This window comes from Mercenaria mercenaria, chromosome 1, assembly GCF_021730395.1.
Source record: "Mercenaria mercenaria strain notata chromosome 1, MADL_Memer_1, whole genome shotgun sequence".
NCBI lineage: Eukaryota > Metazoa > Mollusca > Bivalvia > Venerida > Veneridae > Mercenaria > Mercenaria mercenaria.
Genome location: NC_069361.1, coordinates 103,632,136 through 103,652,578, shown reverse-complemented (window position 1 = coordinate 103,652,578; position 20,443 = coordinate 103,632,136). Strand labels below are relative to the sequence as shown.

General features: G+C 35.4%; 1 protein-coding gene across 1 annotated transcript; it reads left to right on the top strand.

Annotated features, from left to right (window-relative positions):
• The first annotated feature begins 518 nt into the window (after positions 1-518).
• On the top strand, positions 519-19,835 carry LOC123545340 (F-box only protein 28-like). Its single transcript, XM_045331668.2, has 4 exons — positions 519-677; positions 4,322-4,570; positions 6,122-6,311; positions 8,361-19,835. Exons 1-4 carry the CDS (start codon positions 576-578, stop codon positions 8,843-8,845), a joined length of 1,026 nt encoding a protein of 341 aa, XP_045187603.1. The 5' UTR covers positions 519-575; the 3' UTR covers positions 8,846-19,835.
• Positions 19,836-20,443: the final 608 nt, after the last annotated feature.

Sequence of the window (20,443 nt, the reverse complement as noted above, 5' to 3'; positions counted from 1 at the left end):
TGCAGTGATGACATTTTATAAAAAATACAGCATTAGTATCTTATTTGTTTTGATACAGTATTAGGGTTTTATTGAATAGTATAGAATTAGTATAATTTTATTTCCAGAAGTACAGTATTAGTATATAATTACATTACTTTCATATGCAATATTGATATTTTGTTTTATTTTTTATTGATGTTTTATTATATTTGCATTAGCTCATTTGTATGATATATTTGCACTTATTCTTTATCAATAAAATTCTGTGATTTGTATTAAATTATAGTGTTTTGTTTACCCCTTTTCTCATATAGGTATTCCTACCAGGTAAATCCCCAGCATGTGCTAAGGAAACAGAAGACATAGCGCTACCAAAGAAGTACTCTTGCAAATACATATGAGCAGCAAACCGTAAGAACCATTTTTTCTTACGTATTAGAAAATGACTTCTTTCTGCACTAAAAAATAGGTGTATCCTTTCACAACGTGTAGTCCTGGAAAATATAGAGGCGTTTAACCTAAAACAACAACAACAACACAAAACATCACTTCCGGACATAAACACAGCTTAAAAAACGAAGTTTTAATCGAATATGGCTTCGTACCAACAGTTAAACCTTCTTGATCTACCAGAGGAAATAATAGAAACAGTTGTGTCCTACCTATCATTTCACGAGTGCAGTGAAACCAGAATGGTATGGCGTGTCTTTATTGTTGGTCTAATTTGAATCTTTTCGGATGCAGCTATTTTCGGGTATATTTCTGTAACTACTGTCGGATAATACAGTGCTAATTGCGCTCATTATATTGATCAGGTCGGATATCCGGGCACTTCAGCGTATCGCGTTGCGTAGCAACAAGCGGAGGTGACAGCAAACGCTAAATTGTAATTGAAAAGCGTTTCATGTTTCACTAGTGCTGGTTGTTTTTCTTTGCTTAAAGTAAAATTTTGGGCAATATTAATAAGTCAGTGAATTTATAATGTAGCATGATGTTCCAGAAATCACTCCCGAGAAAGAAACCTTTCTTTTTTAGGTTTCAGACGTGATATTCATCATTGATCCGTGTAAGCTGCAAGGTCTCATATTTGTGACGGACTGGATGAAAAATATAATTTAAAAAATCAGAGGTCTTTTTAAAGTAAATAAAACAGAAAATCTATTTCATCTAATTAGGTTTCTCCATTCGTTTCACTTTTCTCGTTCTATTTAGTAGCCTGCCATTAAAATAGTTCTGAAAGCCAGATAGCTTATACTGTGGTGTCAAAAGTGATTCAGTCACTCCTAATTTAATCAAATCAACACCTCTTACCTAAATTCTCATTTGTATGAAATATAATGAGAGGTGTCATAATTTAAAGCTTAATAGCACATTATGCGTAAATACTGGAGAAGGGATTTTTTTCTCCCTCGAAGGGTATCAGGATCACAATAGCATTTATAACACAAAGCGGTTTATTTATATGTTACAATTGTTTTAAATGTAATATGACATCTAGAGCTACTGTGTTACACGCGGAGATAAAATGATATATATAATAACTCCATGCTAGTTTCTTTTTTATGAAAAGCCAGGACGTATCAATAAATTGATGACTTCCAATTACGAAAATACTAAAAAAAATACTGATCTCTGTTTTGTCAATTATTTAAAACTGAGAACGATACTTTGCACGCTTTGTCTAGAATAATGTTAGTCATATCTTGTAGTTTTCAATATCCATTTTTTTTTTTGGTTAATTGTTAGACTGTCACAATTGACTGCTTCCACATACCACAAAATTAAAGCATTCATTCCAGTCATAAATCACTATGGAAACCAATCAGTATGTGGTATATTGATGAAAATCAGTTTTGACCAGTTCCTAATGACTATCACTTTTTAATAGATTGATTTCCTGTTTGTTTTATCCCTCTGATGTACCCCTTCGGGGCCTTATGGTAATTTCCTGTCTTATCCGTTTGATGTATGCCTTCAGCGTCTTATGATATTTGGAAGATGCACATTATTGTTATTTGCATGTCAATTGACAAAGGGATTAATAGAGTTACTACATAAAAAAACTTTAACCAATACACATGCCCGAACATTTAGTTCATTTGAAACTTTAAAATTGATTCACCAAACTATTTTTTGGCTGGAAGGACATTTCTTCAAAAAAAAAAAAATGTCTGCAATAAGATTACATATAGAATAAAGTATAAGTTTTCAACTTTATTTAAATGACTTTCATACTTAATGTACTTCGACATTATAGCATTTTACATTAACTAAATGAAATATATAGCACAAAGTACATTTCAGAAAATGGCAACAATATCATTATTTCAGAGCATTAAAACATTTAGAAAATCAGCTTATTTAAAAAAGACATAAAAATATCAGAAAATTAATTTACTATTTATTTGATCTGTTCTTTCTTAAAAAGAAAAAAAAAAATCAAGACACTTGAAAGAGATGAAAGAAACAACTGCTACGATTTCAAGCAAAGAAGTTGAATAAAAAAAATATTTTGTTCTCAGATATTTAGTTTAGATTAATATATATATAGCAAACTGAGAAAATGTTGAATAAGCTTGGGAACTTGTTTTAATTATATTTATCTAGCCGAGGCGAAGAGCAGACAATACATAATCTGTCACTTTTTCCAGACCGTTTTAAAATGCCACAAAATCAATTATCACAAAAACCCTACTTTTTTGAAAAATATATAGATTGTACCATAGCGTAAGGACTGCAGATGATAAAAAAGATGACTCTTGATTTGTTTCATTTGAGAATTAAAACATCACAACCCACACCGCTAGTTAATTCGCTATGAATTGCGAGGTCCTGCTTTCACCTCCAAGGTAATTTGCATAATCGATTGCTCCGGATGTGACGTCACGCCGACCTGATCAATAAAATCTTTCAGGAGAAGCCTCCTTAAGCATGAACAGTAGTTAAATTTACTATAATTTTATTTTTATGTTGACAAAATACAACTTCATTGAAGGTGGCTTGCTACAAATAATTTGTAGGAACAACCACTCATTTTTATAACCTGGAGTCTAGAGTTAATAAAATTTGAAAAGAGGATCAAAGCCAGGGGGTGATTTAGGAAATCTGCTCTCATTTTTAGCTGGACTATATGAAGTATATGGAGAGCTATCCTACTAGCCCCAGTGTTGGATTTTGTACTGTACTGGAAAAAGAAGAGTTGGCGTCCTTCTGCATCCACACCTGTCCTTGGTTAAAGTTTTGATGCACTTTCTCCTTTTTCCTCCTTATCTCTGTAATTACTTAATGGATTTTCTTCAAACTTAAAAAAAGTTATTCTTTGTCGTCACCAGCATCATCTGGCATAAGGGCTATAACTCTCACACCAATATTCTATGAATTATCCCCCTTTTTACTTTTTATTCAGTCTCAGTTATTACTAAATGGATTTGATTCAAACTTAATACAGTTTTTCCACATCATCACCCACTTCATATGACACAACTCCATAACTCTGGCACCAAATTTAATTTATTTTCATGAATTATGCCCTCTTTTTACTTAGAATTTCAGGCTTAAGTTTTGGTGCACACTTTCACTCTATCTAAGTTATTACTGAATGTATTTGCTTCAAATTAAAAATAGTTGTTCCACATCATCACCCACATCATATGACACAAGGTCCATAACTCTGGAATCTGGCTTCAATTTTTCATGAAATTGACCCATTTTACTTAAAATTTCAGGTTAAAGTTTTGGTGCACTTTCACTCTATCTCAGTTATTACTAAATGGATTTGATTCAAACTTTCAGTATGTTTAGTCATAATTATGGATAACAAAAAAATAATTGGCATGTCTATCCAGGTATGATCATCGTTTAAATAACGAAAGTAATTTGCGAATAACAAAAATAATTGGCTCAACAGTAATGCAGATAAAGAAAATTATTGGCATCACTGTTGTGCATATAGCCTTGGCCAAATTTGTTTTACTGCTTTGTAAATAAATGTAACTGACAGAAATCCCTGTTAAACTTTTATATTCAGCATGTCTCCAACCCCAAGTTGAACATAGATTTTCCTTAGCAGTTACCATATACGCCGGCAAAACAGTACGTAATAGAACATGTATACTGATTACTGAACCTCTAGACTCTTGGTCTATGTCTGGTTACTGGATCCTTAGCCGCTTCCTTTTTTATAGACAGGAAAATATTGTAACCCATTTTGTATTCAATAAAATGACTTTTTCCCAAAATAGGCAGTTATTGTGCATGAAGTTCTGAATTTGAAAGGTCAAGCCAAGTGAGAAGCCCTGCTCTTCCTGTTTTTAATATCTATCAAAATTTTATATTTAAGGTATGTAGGCTGTTCAACAAATTATGTCAGCAGCGTCTGAACAAGGGATTTGCCAAAGTTGATAAACTACATGCACAGATACAAAAAGAAGTGAAAAACAAACTGCCACGAAGAGAATCTGAACGTCGAAACCATCAGCTTGCTAGACATGTTGATATTCTATCAGCGATTGAAACCCGCCTGTCATTACTGGGCATGTCTTACATGAAATATATGGATTCTGGGTTGTGTTGTTTTATCCCTGGCAAGGTATTTCATGAATTTCTATTAAGTACTAAGTTATGTCTCCCCAGGAGACATATTGTTTTTGCCCTGTCCGTCCGTCCTTTTGTCCATCCGTCCGTCCGTACGTCACACTTCATTTCCGAGCAGTAACTGGAGAACCATTTGACCTAGAACCTTCAAACTTCATAGGGTTGTAGGGCTGCTGGAGTAGACGACCCCTATTGTTTTTGGGGTCACTCCGTCAAAGGTCAAGGTCACAGGGGCCTGAACATTGAAAACCCTTTATGATCAATAACTAGAGAACCACTTGACCCAGAATGTTGAAACTTCATAGGATGATTGTACATGCAAAGTAAATGACCCCTATCGATTTTGGGGTCACTCCATTAAAGGTCAAGGTCACAGGGGCCTGAACATTGAAAACCATTTCCAGTCAGTAACTTGAGAACCACTTGACCCAGAATGTTGAAACTTAATAGGATGATTGGTCATGCAGAGTAGATGACCCCTAACGATTTTGGGGTCACTCTGTGAAAGGTCAAGGTCACAGGGGCCTGAACATTGAAAACCATTTCTGGTCAGTAACTTGAGAACCACTTGACCCAGAATGTTGAAACTTCATAGGATGATTGAACATGCAGAGTAGATGACCCCTATTGATTTTGGGGTCAGTCTATTAAAGGTCAAGGTCACAGTGGCCTGTTCATGAAAATCATTTTTTGGAAATAACTTGAGAACCACTTGACCTACAATGTTGAAACTTAATAGGATGATTGGACATGCAGAGTAGATGACCCCTATTTATTTCGAGGTCACTTGATCAAAGGTCAAGTTCACAGGAGCCTGAACAGTGACTTGAGAACCACTGGGCCAAGAGTGTTGAAATTTAGCGGGATGACTGGACATGCCAAGTTGATGATCCCTATTGCAGCCAACCATCAGTGTCTCTTTGACTTTGGCTCCTGACCCCTATTGACTTCTTGCCTATAGGACTTTGCATTGGGGGAGACATGCGCTTTTTTACAAAAGCATTTTCTAGTTTATACTTGATTGTGTTGAAAGCTTAAAGCTTATTTGAACCACTCTTCACGGAAAAATCAGTACTGTTGTCATACGAGGTGTAATTGTGACCTTAGCAGGGCTTGAACCCTAGGCACCTGGAGTCGAATGGCGAAACCTTAAGCACTAGATCACCACTTCCCCTATAAAAGCTTAAAGCTTATTTTAACCACTCTTCACGGAAAAATCAGTACTGTTGTCATACGAGGTGTAACTTTGACCTCAGCAGGGCTTGAACCCTAGGCCCCTGGAGTCAAGCACTAGATTACCGCTTCCCCTATAAAACATTTAAATAATATGCGTAATTATTGCTTTTTAGACTTATTGGAAAGTTCTTTAAGCTTACATAACATTATTGTTTCCAAATCCTTATTCTTTATCATGATGAAAATATAAAGTAAACATAAAATAAGTACTCTTACTGGGATATTTTTATTGGAAGCTTTTTGTGTTTTCATGATCAGTGTTAGAAATATAAAAATCCTATTGCTAGGAATGTTTGAATTGCATTTTCAGGTTTTGGATGAACTTCTTGCAATTCTGCACAAGTTACAGTCAAGTGATCAGCCCCCTAGATCACATGAGTTCTTACAAGAGTTACGGGACATATCATCAATGGCAATGGAACATTTTGATGAGAAAATTGTACCTGGACTGAAAAACAAACTTCCGGCTGTTACTCTGCCATACCCCTTCTCCGAAGCATGTAAGTATGAGAAGATACAAAATGGTTATTTTCCATATTAATTAAGCTGTAGGTGAGCTATTGTATTGATCACTGTGTGCCATACACACATCAACATTATCTTCAAACAACACATGTGGTAGACAACTGATGAGTTTTTTCCTGGATGTTCTTTGGGTGGTCAAAAAGTTTGCTTGGTTGCACATAGGGGTGCCAGAGCTGAAAATAGAAATTTTTTCCAAAAACAGCCAAACCACATAGAAATATTTCTTGGGTGGCTGTCTACAAAGTCTGTTGAAATTATAATCATTTGTTTTAAAAAAACTGGCTGCCACAGGGAGTGGTCTCTTTTATCTACATGTATGTAGCGGATAATTAATAAATGTTCTTGTGAAAACCCAAATTTTAAAGTAATTGCATTTAATTGTTGCTTGCATAGCCCTTTCCTAAGAATGGTTCTTAAAATTATTCAGATTCCTCAAAAAACATTAGAGCTGAAAATAGAAAAATTTTCGAACAACATATCCTCTTAAACCATTCCTCTAATTTTAAAATAAATTTGCACAAATATTCCTTATTGTCCTTTTCCCAAGACTTTTCAGTATATTATTATTTGTCAGAATAAAAACATAGCCATTGAAGGGTATTGCTAATTTCCCTAATGGTATTAGTGGGGAATTTTAAAATCTTTGAGAAATTGCTGGCCCAATTTCTGTATGAATCATTCATACAGAAATTGAGCCAGCATATTGTTGGAATTTCTCAAAACTGTTGGTCAACTTTTGAGATGCTTTCACAGAAATATTACTCAGATGGCCATCTACTAAACTATTCATATCACTCTGATCTGTCAAACAAAAACAAAAACATGCAGCCAGAGCTGAAAATAAAAAAAATCTTTAAAGTCATATCTTCTTTACCCATTGATCTGATTTTGAAAGAATTTATCAGAAATGGTCCTTAAATGACCCTCTGCTAATATTGTAAAAGCTTGATTTTTCAAGAAGGAAAACATGGCTGCCAGAGTGGGTTTGAGGGGAGGGGTGAGGGTGTGTGAGGGGTGTCTAGTTTTTAGCTAACTTGAGCATGAAGTGCTCATAGTGAGCTATAATTGTTATCACACTGTGTCTGTCATGTGTCCGTCCGTCTTTGACAATTTCTTTAAACAACATCTCCTCCAAAACCATTGAATGGAGTTTGATGAAACTTGACCTGGGTGTTCCTTGGGTAGTCCATTACCAAATTTGTTCAAATGGTTCCAGGGGCCACCATAGCTACAAATAGAAAAGTCTTCAAACGACATATCCTAAACGCCTGGTCCAATTTTGAAATAATTTCACACAAATGGTCCTTATGTAATTTTCTACCAAGACTGTTCAAATTATTTTGATCCGCCAGGGGGCGTGGTCACTTTTCCCTATACCGGTATGTATATAGTGGAAACTTTAAAAATCTTTCAGATTTTCAAATAATTTTACACAAATGGTCATTGTGTGATCCTTTACCAAGATTGTGCGAATTATTCTGATTCAGAGGGAATGGTCACTTTCCCTATATGTATGTAGTGAAAATTTTATAGATCTTCTATACCCATAATAGCTAGAGCTTTGATATTTATATAAATTTAACTCTGTACTTGTACCATTATGTTATAAAAACACCAATAAGCCTTTTACACAGGTGAGAGCTTTATGGCCAGGGACCCTCTTGTTCCTATATAGTTCTACGAAAAACACTGAATTCTCTGTTTGGGCTGTGAAACTCACTCAGTGAGTTAGGGCCAAGATGGCCCTCTTGTTAAAATACCTTAGAAAGAATAACTATAATATTGTGTTTCCTTGATGTTAATTGCCATATATAAATACATTTGTATTTTAAAATGGAGAAATGAGACTTTTAAAGTTTATCCTCTAATTTTTCAGTCATTTTATGACAGTAAACTTTATAATACAAGTTTCTCTGAGATTGAAGCTGATTGTTTTTCAAGCTATACAAACTTGAAATTGTTCCTTGGTAACTAGTAGATTGCATGTTGCTTATAAAAATGTTTCTTGATGGGTTTTCTTGCAGGTTCATCATCATCAACATTGTTCCCATTTCAATCTTCCCCAGTGCGAGGACCAAGTATGAGGTCAGAAATTACTAATCTTGGTTCCCAGCTGCGAGCACAGAGTACCAGTATGCAACAGGTCAAAAAGGACATGTCAGAGGTGAAAATAGGTTACACAAATAATAAAAAGAGACTTACTGATCAGGAAAAGAAGGTCATTCAACAAGGTCAAGTAATAGCTGAACTAGAGAAGAAAGTTAGTGATCTAAATCAGAAATTTATAGACATGTCTGCAGAGCTTCAGAAACTGAAGGAAGTTAAAGAAGGAGGGGAAAGTAGTAAGAACATTTCTCATCTCCACAAAGAAGAGTATGCAGCAAGTGAGGATAACTCAGAAAAAAGACTGAACACAGAAAGTAAAGAAAGAGTGACAAGAAATAAATCTCTGAAGCGTAAAAATGGAGGCCAGTATGAATCTAGAGTGAAGAAATCAAAAGTTAAATAAAATTCTTTAATATATGAGGGACAACTGAAGCTGGTTCTAGATGGACTATTCAAAGTATAGGTAGAGTTATTGCACTCACCAATTTGTCGGCATCCACGTCCCAGATTGGTTAATTATTTGTATGTAAGATTGTATTTCAGTAACATTTGTGGGAATGGATTCAAACTTCAACACCTGTTCTGCATGATAATCTGGCATAGAATGCACATATTCCATAACAATAGTATTTTCCAAATTTACAAAGTTATGCCCTGTATCTACCTGGACATTTTTGGTTAAGCTTTTGTATGTGAGCTTGAAAATCAGTAAGCACTAGTGGGAATAGCATTAAATGTCACACAATAGTTTATTGTGATTATCTGACATGCAGTGCACATGTACATGTAGTATGTCACTGTTTTGCATTTTTACAGCTTTGCACCTTTTTTGACTTGGAATATTCTGGTCAAGTCTTGGTATGAAAGTTTGTGTCACAGTAACCTTTAATGGAAATGAATGTGACTTCACACACTTATTTACTGTGATGATACATGTATGACTTGTAGTGCACAGCATCCATAGATAAGTTTTGTTTTTATGCAGAATTATGGCTCTTTTTTGACTCTCAGTATTCATTTATTTGATTTGCTTTAGTGACATGGCTTTTGAATAGTCAAGCAGTGCTGTCCTCTGACAGCTTTATTGCATATGTATTTAAGTCAAATATATGTGTGCAGAATATGTTCTAGAAAGCAATATTTCTTTTATTATTAAACGCAGATAGTTGTTTTAGCAATCATGTATGTCATTATTGTTGGACATGATTCATAGTAAATGTTTTGTTTTTTAAAATAAACATGGCAGTCATGTATAATCTGCAGCTGGACTAAATCCGCCTTCACAAACAACAACTAGTTACTACAATGACCCACCTTTATTAGTACCCTGCTGGTTGAAAACCAGTTACGACTACTTCAGGATTGTGTTTTTGTCATTTTGCCTTCACCACTGTTGTACCTGGTCCTTTATGCTGTCATCTATCAAGGGATTTAAATATTATTTGGCATAAGTATTCCCCATAATGAGACAACATTTCATGCAGACAATCCAGACCATTAGATGAAAGTGGAGGTCATTGGTCAATAAAGCTATTATTTTTCCCTCCAGTCTGTAACTCAACCATCTATTAAGGGATTTTAATATCACTTGGCACATTTTTATATGCCCGAAGGGATGTATTATGTTATGACGCTGGTGTTGGTCTGTCCATCTGTCTGTTTGTCCATCTGTCCGTTAGCAATTTCGTGTCCGCTCTGTAACTCTTGAACCCCTTGAAGGATTTCAAGGAAACTTTACACAAATGTTCACCACACCGAAACGATGTGCAGAGCGCATGTTTTGGATGTCTCGCTTCAAGGTCAAGGTCACACTTATGAGTCAAAGGTCATATCAGTTTGTTTCGTGTCCGCTCTGTAACTCTTGAACCCCTTGAAGGATTTCAAAGAAACTTGACACAAATGTTCACCACACCAAGACGACGTGCAGAGCGCATGTTCTGGATGCCTTGCTTCAAGGTCAAGGTCACACTTAGGGGTCAAAAGTCATAGTTTGTTTCGTGTCCACTCTCTAACTCTTGAACTGCTGGAAGGATTTTAAAGAAACTTGGCAGAAATGTTCACCACATTGTAACGATATGCAGAACGCATGTTCCGGATGACTCGCTTCAAGGTCAAGGTCACACTTAAGGGTCAAAGGTCATATATGACTTTGCTTTGTGTATATTGCTCTGCATTGCAGTGCTCTTGTTTTTATTTGGCAGATCTCTTTTTTTACTTACAATAATTTTTTTTTAATTACTTCCCTTTTATGTTACCATAAATAGCTTATTTTGAAACTTTTTTATTATTGGCCATAGGGAAAAACTGAGACCACTTTTCTGTGGTACAACATGGATGGTACCTCCAATTTTAAGGTGTATTTTTACATACCTGTACCTGATAAGGATTTTTTTGTAGACTTTGAATATTTGTTTTTCGGAGTTAGGTTTGTTTTTTGAAGTTTTCCTTTTGTTGTTCCAGTCCTTTGGGGCTACAGCAGTCAAGTTCTTAAGCTCTGCATTGCAGTGCTCTTGTTTTTATTTGGCAGATCTCTTTTTTTGTACTTACAATAATTTTTTTTTGAATTACTTCCCTTTTATTTTACTATAAATAGCTTATTTTGAAACTTTTTAGCTCACCTGTCACATAGTGACAAGGTGAGCTTTTGTGATCACGCAGCGTCTGTCGTCCGTGCATCCGTCCGTGCGTTCGTCCGTAAACTTTTGCTTGTGACCACTCTAGAGGTCACATTTTTTGTGGGATCTTTATGAAAGTTGGTCAGAATGTTCATCTTGATGATATCTAGGTCAAGTTCGAAACTGGGTCACGTGCCTTCAAAAAGTAGGTCAGTAGGTCTAAAAATAGAAAAACCTTGTGACCTCTCTAGAGGCCATATATTTCATAAGATCTTCATGAAAATTGGTCAGAACATTCACCTTGATGATATCTAGGTCAAGTTCGAAACTGGGTCACATGGGGTCAAAAACTAGGTCAGTAGATCTAAAAATAGAAAAACCTTGTGACCTCTCTAGAGGCCATATTTTTCATGAGATCTTCATGAATATTGGTCAGAATGTTCACCTTGATGATATCTAGGTCAAGTTCGAAACTGGGTCACGTGGAGTCAAAAACTAGGTCATTAGGTCTAAAAATAGAAAAACCTTGTGACCTCTATAGAGGCCATATTTCTCAATGGATCTTCATGAAAATTGGTCAGAATGTTCATCTTGATGATATCTATGTCAAGTTTGAAACTGGGTCATGTGGGATTAAAAACTAGGTCAGTAGATGTAAATATAGAAAAACCTTGTGACTTCTCTAGAGACCATATTTTTCATGAGATCTTCATGAATGTTGGTCAGAATGTTCACCTTGATGATATTTAGGTCAGGTTCGAAACTGGGTCATGTGGAGTCAAAAACTAGGTCAGTTGGTCTAAAAATAGAAAAACCTTGTGACCTCTCTAGAGGCCATATTTCTCAATGGATCTTCATGAAAATTGATCAGAATGTTCACCTTGATGATATCTAGATCAAGTTCGAAACTGGGTCACGTGCGGTCAAAAACTAGGTCAGTAGGTCTAAAAATAGAAAAACATTGTGACCTCTCTAGAGGCCATATTTTTCAATGGATCTTCATGCAAATTGGTCAAAATGTTCACCTTGATGATATCTAGGTCATGTTCAAAACTGGGTCACGTGCGGTCAAAAACTAGGTCAGTAGGTCTAAAAATAGAAAAACCTTGTGACCTCTCTAGAGGCCATATTTCTCAATGGATCTTCATGAAAATTGGTGAGAATGTTCAGCTTCATGATATCTAGGTCAAGTTCGCAACTGGGTCATGTGCAGTCAAAAACTAGGTCAGTAGGTCTAAAAATAGAAAAACCTTGTGACCTCTCTAGAGGCCATATTTTTTACGAGATCTTCATGAAAATTGGTGAGAATGTTCACCTTGATGATATCTAGGTCAAGTTTAAAAGTGGGTCACGTGCCTTCAAAAACGAGGTCATTAGGTCAAATAATAGAAAAACCTTGTGACCTCTCTAGAGGCCATATTTTTGAATGGATCTTCATGAAAATTGGTCAGAATTTTTTATCTTGATGATATCTAGGTCACATGTGCTCAAAAACTAGGTCACTATGTCAAATAATAGAAATAACGACGTCATACTCAGTTCAGCACTGGGTCATGTGGGGATAGGTGAGCGATTCAGGACCATCATGGTCCTCTTGTTTATTATTGGCCATAGGGAAAAACCGAGGCCACTTTTCTGTGGTACAACATGGATGGTACCTCCAATTTTAAGGTGTATTTTTACATACCTGTACCTGATAAGGATTTTTTTGTAGACTTTGAATATTTGTTTTTCGGAGTTAGATTTGTTTTTAGCTCACCTGTCACAAAGTGACAAGGTGAGCTTTTGTGATCGCGCGGTGTCCGTCGTCCGTCCGTCCGTGCGTGCGTCCGTCCGTCCGTAAACTTTTGCTTGTGACCACTCTAGAGGTCACATTTTTCATGGGATCTTTATGAAAGTTGGTCAGAATGTTCATCTTGATGATATCTTGGTCAAGTTCGAAACTGGGTCACGTGCCATCAAAAACTAGGTCAGTAGATCTAAAAATAGAAAACCTTGTGACCTCTCTAGAGGCCATATATTTCACAAGATCTTCATGAAACTTGGTCAGAGTGTTCACCTTGATGATATCTAGGTCAAGTTCGAAACTGGGTCAGGTGCCATCAAAAACTAGGTCAGTAGGTCTAAAAATAGAAAAACCTTGTGACCTCTCTAAAGGCCATATATTTCACAAGATCTTCAAGAAAATTGGCCAGAACATTCACCTTGATAATATCTAGGTCAAGTTCGAAACTGGGTCACGTGCCATCAAAAAGTAGGTCAGTAGGTCAAATAATAGAAAAACCTCGTGACCTCTCTTAGAGGCCATTTTTTTCATGGGATATGTATGAAAGTTGGTCTGAATGTTCATCTTGATGATATCTAGGTCAAGTTCGAAACTGGGTCATGTGCGGTCAAAAACTAGGTCAGAAGGTCTAAAAAAAGAAAAACCTTATGACCTCTCTAGAGGCCATATATTTCATGAGATCTTCATGAAAATTGGTCAGAATGTTTACCTTGATGATATCTAGGTCAAGTTCGAAAGTGGGTCACGTGCTTCAAAAACTAGGTCAGAAGGTCAAATAATAGAAAAACCTTGTGATCTCTCTAGAGGCCATATTTTTCATGGGATCTGTATGAAAATTAGTCTGAATGTTCATCTTGATGATATCTAGGTCAACTTCGAAAGTGGGTCACGTGCCATCAAAAACTAGGTCAGTAGGTCAAATAATAGAAAAACCTTGTGACCTCTCTAAAGGCCATATTTTTCATGGGATCTGTATGAAAATTGGTCTGAATGTTCATCTTGATGATATCTAGGTCAAGTTCGAAAGAGGTTCATGTACGGTCAAAAACTAGGTCATTAGGTCTAAAAATAGAAAAACCTTGTGACCTCTCTAGAGACCATACTTGTGAATGGATCTCCATAAAAATTGGTCAGAATGTTCACCTTGATGATATCTAGGTCAAGTTTGAAACTGGGTCACGTGCCTTAAAAAACTAGGTCAGTAGGTCAAATAATAAAAAAACCTTGTGACCTCTCTAGAGGCCATACTTTTCATGGGATCTGTATGAAAGTTGGTCTGAATGTTCATCTTGATGATATCTAGGTCAAATTTGAAACTGGGTCAACTGCGGTCAAAAACTAGGTCAGTAGGTCTAAAATTATTAAAATCTTTTGACCTCTCTGGAGACCATATTTTTCAATGGATCTTCATGAAAATTGTTCAGAATTTTTATCTTGATAATATCTAGGTCAAGTTCGAAAGTGGGTCACATGAGCTCAAAAACTAGGTCACTGTGTCAAATAATAGAAAAAACTACGTCATACTCAAAACTGGGTCATGTGGGAAGAGGTGAGCGATTCAGGACCATCATGGTCCTCTTGTTTGAAGTTTTCCTTTTGTTGTTCCAGTCCTTTGGGGCTACAACAGTCAAGTTCTTAAAATTTTGCTCCCATCCTATGATGTAAGCCTTCGGGCGTATATTGCCCCGCTTGGCGGCGCTCTTGTTTCCCTATAACAAGATGGTATGTCGAATACAACTACCTGACCCATAGCTTAAAGGCCAAGGTTAACATGATATTGCCTTGGTCTGTTTCATGTCCAGTCCATAACCGCCATCCATCAAGGTATCTAAATATTATTTGGCACAAATGTTTTCATGAGTTGATTATTCAACATAGTATACTACAGCACACTATTTCTTATCCAGAGTCCTCAGCAACCACTTTATACTGGAATAAACAAAACTTCATAGGAAGCTTCACTTCCAAGAGGAGATGCACATACTATCTTCATGTTCTAGTCTGATGATTTTTCAATGAGTAATTGTCATCTGGTTATTCAACAGTAGTAAATTATAGTGCTGCGCTTGTCCAGAGTATTTCGCAGCAAAAAGCTTCATTCCGAAGAGGAGATGCGAACTTCTTGTGCTTGCATTTTATCAACAACTTCTTGCTACTTTTAAAATGCAATAATCAGACTATGTGGAGCTTCCATCAGTTTTACCGAAATTTTGTTGCTATCCATTTTCCTACAACTTTAAAAATGAAATATTATTAAAAACTATAGATACTAAATGTAATTAAAATTGTAGATTTAAATCAAAACATGTTGCATTAATAACATGTGTGTGTATGTATGTATCAAAATATTGTGTATACTATATACTTCATTGACAGATATCAGATCATTACATACTGCAGTTGAGATAATTAATTAACTTCCAGTAGGGGAACCTTTATTGCATGGCAATATGTCAATCACTTGTTTTTGTCAATATACATGTATTGCTTAAACAATTTTGTTCTCTGTTTGATTTCAAATAGTATGGTAACCGTACATTACCTTATTAGTTTGTGTATCTCAGCTAGTGAACTTGATTAGTTGAAATATAACTCAGATCGGAATAAACCTAAATGGGGATTCCTGATACCTATTTGAAAAATAAAGAGTTGTTTTTGTTGTGGTTTGGTAGGATTTTGTCCTGAAACTAATGTCAATATACTGTGGCTGAGGTGATGCTTGGTATAAAGTTTTAGGTGGCTGTATTGCCATTACTGGTGTGCAATGTAAAAAGACAGCTGTATACATGTATAGCTTAATAACACTCGTATAGAAGTGTGATAAATTTGCATTGCATGCACAGTTGTTTTAGTTTTTTTTGGAAACCTAGTTTGATGATTCACCTTAATTACACCATGACTGACTGATGATGAATAAAACAGATTTATTTTATTTAGATCTAGATAGCTACAACGTTTTCAAAATATTGTTATTTTTTTCTTTGGAACCATAGTTTCATAAGAGATGGATCACTAGCTGTAACATTATTGACAATATATGTCATTGGACTTTCTTCATATATTGATTTAGATGGATAATAATTCATGCTGTCATTTTATTTTGTATCTTTTGAAGTAGAAAGAAAGGAAAATGTATATGTATGTTAGTCACCAGTACGTTACTTAGTAAGGACACCTGTGGCTGAGTGGTCATGGACCCCTTTGGCTGAGTGGTCGAGGACCCCTGTGGCTGAGTGGTCTAGGTTTATTAAATAGATCCTGTGGAATTGAGCCTGCCTTGGGTGTCATGTGAGGAAGCCCTCTAATTGCTTTGTAGGAATCCAGTGATTATGCGCAGGTGTCCGTCTATGTCTGAAATAATGCCTCAAGGTACCATTTGGGTGTTCCTCTACCATTAAAAGCTGGGCAGTGTCTATAGTACCTGAACTGTGGCTTATTTAACTGAACAAACAAAGCAACAAGACAATAATGTTGTATTTCTATGCCCCCGGCATCTACTGATGCGGGAGGCATATAGTGATTGTCCTGTCCGTTCGTTCATCCGTTCGTCAGTATACATGGATTTCATGCGCAAAAATTTTCACATGGAAAGCGTAAGAATGGCGCATGCATTTCATACGCCATAAAAAAGCATACGCCTGGCGCATGAGACACTTTTTCCTGTGGTACGAGGTTAACCAAATGGGACCGTTTCGTCTAGCATCAATACCCCTTACTAGAATGACTTGATACTAATGCAGATGTAACCTGTGACCATTCCTCATCTTCAGACATCACCTGACCTCAGTTTGACCTTGACCTCGTTTTGGACTTAGGTTGCTTTATATCGACAAGGATGCCACTGGGGGCATCAAGTGTTTATTGAACGCAGCTTCTTGTTAATATATTTGTTGTGACTAGAATATCAGTGCAAGTGGTATTTTTAGGAACACAACTCCAGATAATTAATATAGCATGCAAGGCAGATGATATGTTATTTTATATATGTTTTTTTTCTAAACAGTGATTTTTCATTGAATAAAATCATTGTTTTGAGTTCAGTGCATCTGAAGGATAATCATTTTATTCAAAAGAAAGTCACTAGTTTAGATATATTATTTTGATTTTAACACGATATCAGGGGTAGCATCCTTGTTGACATCCAAGAAATATTTGCCTGTTTGTGTTGTTTCCTTTTCCAGCATGCCGCTATGACATTTGAAACTATAACAAATTAATTGTGACATACAAACAGTGATTTTGATGCATACTATCAGTCTTTTTTATTTATTTATTTTTTTCCAATTTGATCAGGTGAATGAAAAGCATAGAAGTTCCAGTTTTTTTGTTGATAAAAAGAAACGATTATGTTGGGTTTTAATAAAAGATTTAGATAGAATAGATAAAACTACTGGTGTTATGTGTTGTATAAACTTAAGGTAGTCCTGTCCGTGGGAATCAAAGGGATGAAAGCAAAAAGGTTTAAAGGTTCTACAATACAATTGAATAGGAGTTTTTGGACATTTTTCACTCTTACTCCACTAAAGTAGATTTTAAAAGCAATATGCCAGCAGTGATATTGTTATGTTAGAAATTCTTCCTTTCAGAACATTGTAATGGAACTGTATAGTTATGTAGTACATGTATTAATTATTATTTTTTGTTACAGTTTCATTAAAGGGCAAGGAATGTCTTACAAATAAATTTCATATGAAAGCTATCGTCAAGCCTTTCATAACGCTGAAAGAATTTTTGAAATCGGACCACTATTGAAAAAGATATGGCATTTAGAAGTTTAAGAAAATGGCTGATCAAGGAGTCAGCCATTTTAGTGTGTTTATGACTTCTTATACATACTGCTGAATTCTTTATTTAGCAGATGATATTTTAAATAGATTACCGTAATTTCATATGTTCCATGAGTGTAAAACATAATAATTTCTTTCATTATAGGTGGAAAAGGTAGAGAAATTATTTTACAGAAATAAGTAAATACAGTTCAGATATGTATCTAGAAATCTAATAATCTGCCATGTTGTTTTCTGTTGCTTTGGAAATGAAATGGCCTCATTTTGATCAAATATTTAAATGCTCATAACTTCCTTATTTTCAAGCCGGTTTTGAAAATACTTTCGCTTCTTTAAATGGTTTAAGATAGCAGACAGAATTAACATGAGATCAACATTGCCTTTCACTTTAAGTTAAAACTGTGATATTTTAATATTATCTCCAGACACTGAAACTGCTGCCAAAACCCATTGTTTCTGTTTTTCTTTAAAAGACAGTACTGTTAACCAAACCATATTGATGCATGCAAATATTTCAGAATTGTTACAGTTTATAGCCAAAATGTATTTTTGTAGGAAAATCATTGTGTAAAACTTTGGCCTATAAAACTATCTAGTAATTATGTTTTTTTTTCCCAATTTTTCCAAATATATGCATTGCCTCTATATTAACTAAGGTGTCCTGAAAAGTTTTATAAGAAGCAAACAACAAATTGCTATTTATAAAAACTGTTTTATTTCCAGAATGGCTGAAATAAAATCGCAGTTGAAATTGGCTTTTAATGATGCATTATGTAAGATATTTTAAAATGTAAAAATTCTATTGCCATTCTTTGAGTTCTTTAGAACAGTGTATGATATTGAATTTTTTATCAAGTGTTATAAACATAATTGATGAAAACCCCTGTTACAGAATAGATGAAAAATCAAACAGTAGTTCGTGTAAAATATGGAAACACATTAAGGGAAATCAAAATTTTAAAAAAATCGAGACAAAAAATAAAAAAAAACCCTGTCTTTGTGTTTGTGTTCTAGCATAGTGTTATGACTGCTGTCCTTGTGAAATTTGATGCATCAAGAAAGTTGTCTTAAGAAATTTGAAAGTACTATCTTTCATATTTGTTGCTTTTCTTGTTTGTACTATAGATAAAGAGTTATCTGTTGATCGAAGTCTGCTTTTAGAAGTAAAGACACGAAATAGCTATGCTGAAAATTTGTAAATATTAAAAGCAAGGTATGATAAGCCTTTTTCAACATTTCATCTTAAAATGAAGGGTTTAATTTTTTTACAGCATTGATATAAACAGTGATTACTATGGTGTTCCTTTAAAAAAAAGTCATATTTTTAAATACTAGTATGGGAAAGCCTTCTCATAGCTATAGTAAGGAAAGCCTGTAATGTATCGAGTGCCAGGTAAGGCAACTGAAGTACCTAGTCTGCTGTCTTTTTGCCTGTCATCAAAACGTTAAAGTTTGAACTTTTGTGATTTGTGATGAGCAGATGTCACCCAGCACTTTTTACATCGGGCAGACGTCACTTAGCCATTTATATCGAGCAGACGTCACTTAGCCATTTACATTGAGCAGACGTCACTTAGCCATTTACATTGAGCAGACGTCACTTAGACATTTACATTAAGCAGACGTCACTTAGCCATTTACATTAAGCAGACATCACCCAGCACTTTACAGCTGTTCTCACTCTCATGTACAATGTATAAAATGATGCATGTTCACATTTTTCTATGGCAGTTTTACAAATTATTTATTAACCTTTAGCCTGCTGGCAGCAAGTGATTCTGCCTTTGCAACCAGTCAAAGTAGATACTTGGTACTGTTTGCTATTCAGTCAGTACATTTGCAGTGACAACCCCTTTATATAATAAATGGTACTTCCCAAATGGAATGATAAACCAGTCCATTTTAGAAATTTAACAGGGTAAAGGTTAAATGAGTTGTTTTTGCATGTTACTGTGAAAAACCTAAACTTTTGTATCATCCCTAGATTAGGCTTATGTAAAGATGTAAACATTTGCTTGAGGTCCTGTGTGTTATGTCCACATATTAACTTGTTATAGTATGGTACTAGGCTTGTACATGAAAGACATATAGACTGTCAGCTGCTTTATATGTTGTGTACAGGTATATATCAACTTTGTATGATAATAAAATTAGTCAAAACTTACTGTTAATGCTGTGAAAATAAAAGGAAATGGAAAACTGGTAGTTTGTGTTGCTGTTTTTAAGGACAAGATATTATAATTTCATTTGCTACTGCTTGTTGTATTTTGTGCTTTTCAGAGTTGTTTTATTTGCTAAAGATGAAGAGTGAACTTTGATAGGGTCCTACGTCAACATTTTTAGCTCACCAGAGCACAAGGTGACCTTGTGTGCTCATTGTCTCCTCGTAAACTATATTTATGCCCCCCTTTGAAAAAAGGAGGGGTATATTGTTTTGCAGATGTCGGTCGGTCGGTCGGTCGGAATGTAGACCAATCCATTTCCGGATGATAACTCAAGAACGCTTGGGCCTAGGATCATGAAAGTTGATAGGGAGGTTGTCATCACCAGCAGATGACCCCTATTGATTTTGAGGTCTGTATGTCAAAGGTCAAGGTCACAGTGACCCTGAATAGTAAAACGGTTTCCGGATGATAACTCAAGAACACTTGGGCCTAGGATCATGAAAGTTGATAGGAAGGTTGGTAATGACCAGCAGATGACCCCTATTGATTTTGAGGTCAGTATGTTAAAGGTCAAGGTCACAGTGACCCTGAACAGTAAAACGGTTTCCGGATGATAACTCAAGAACGCTTAGGCCTAGGATCATGAAA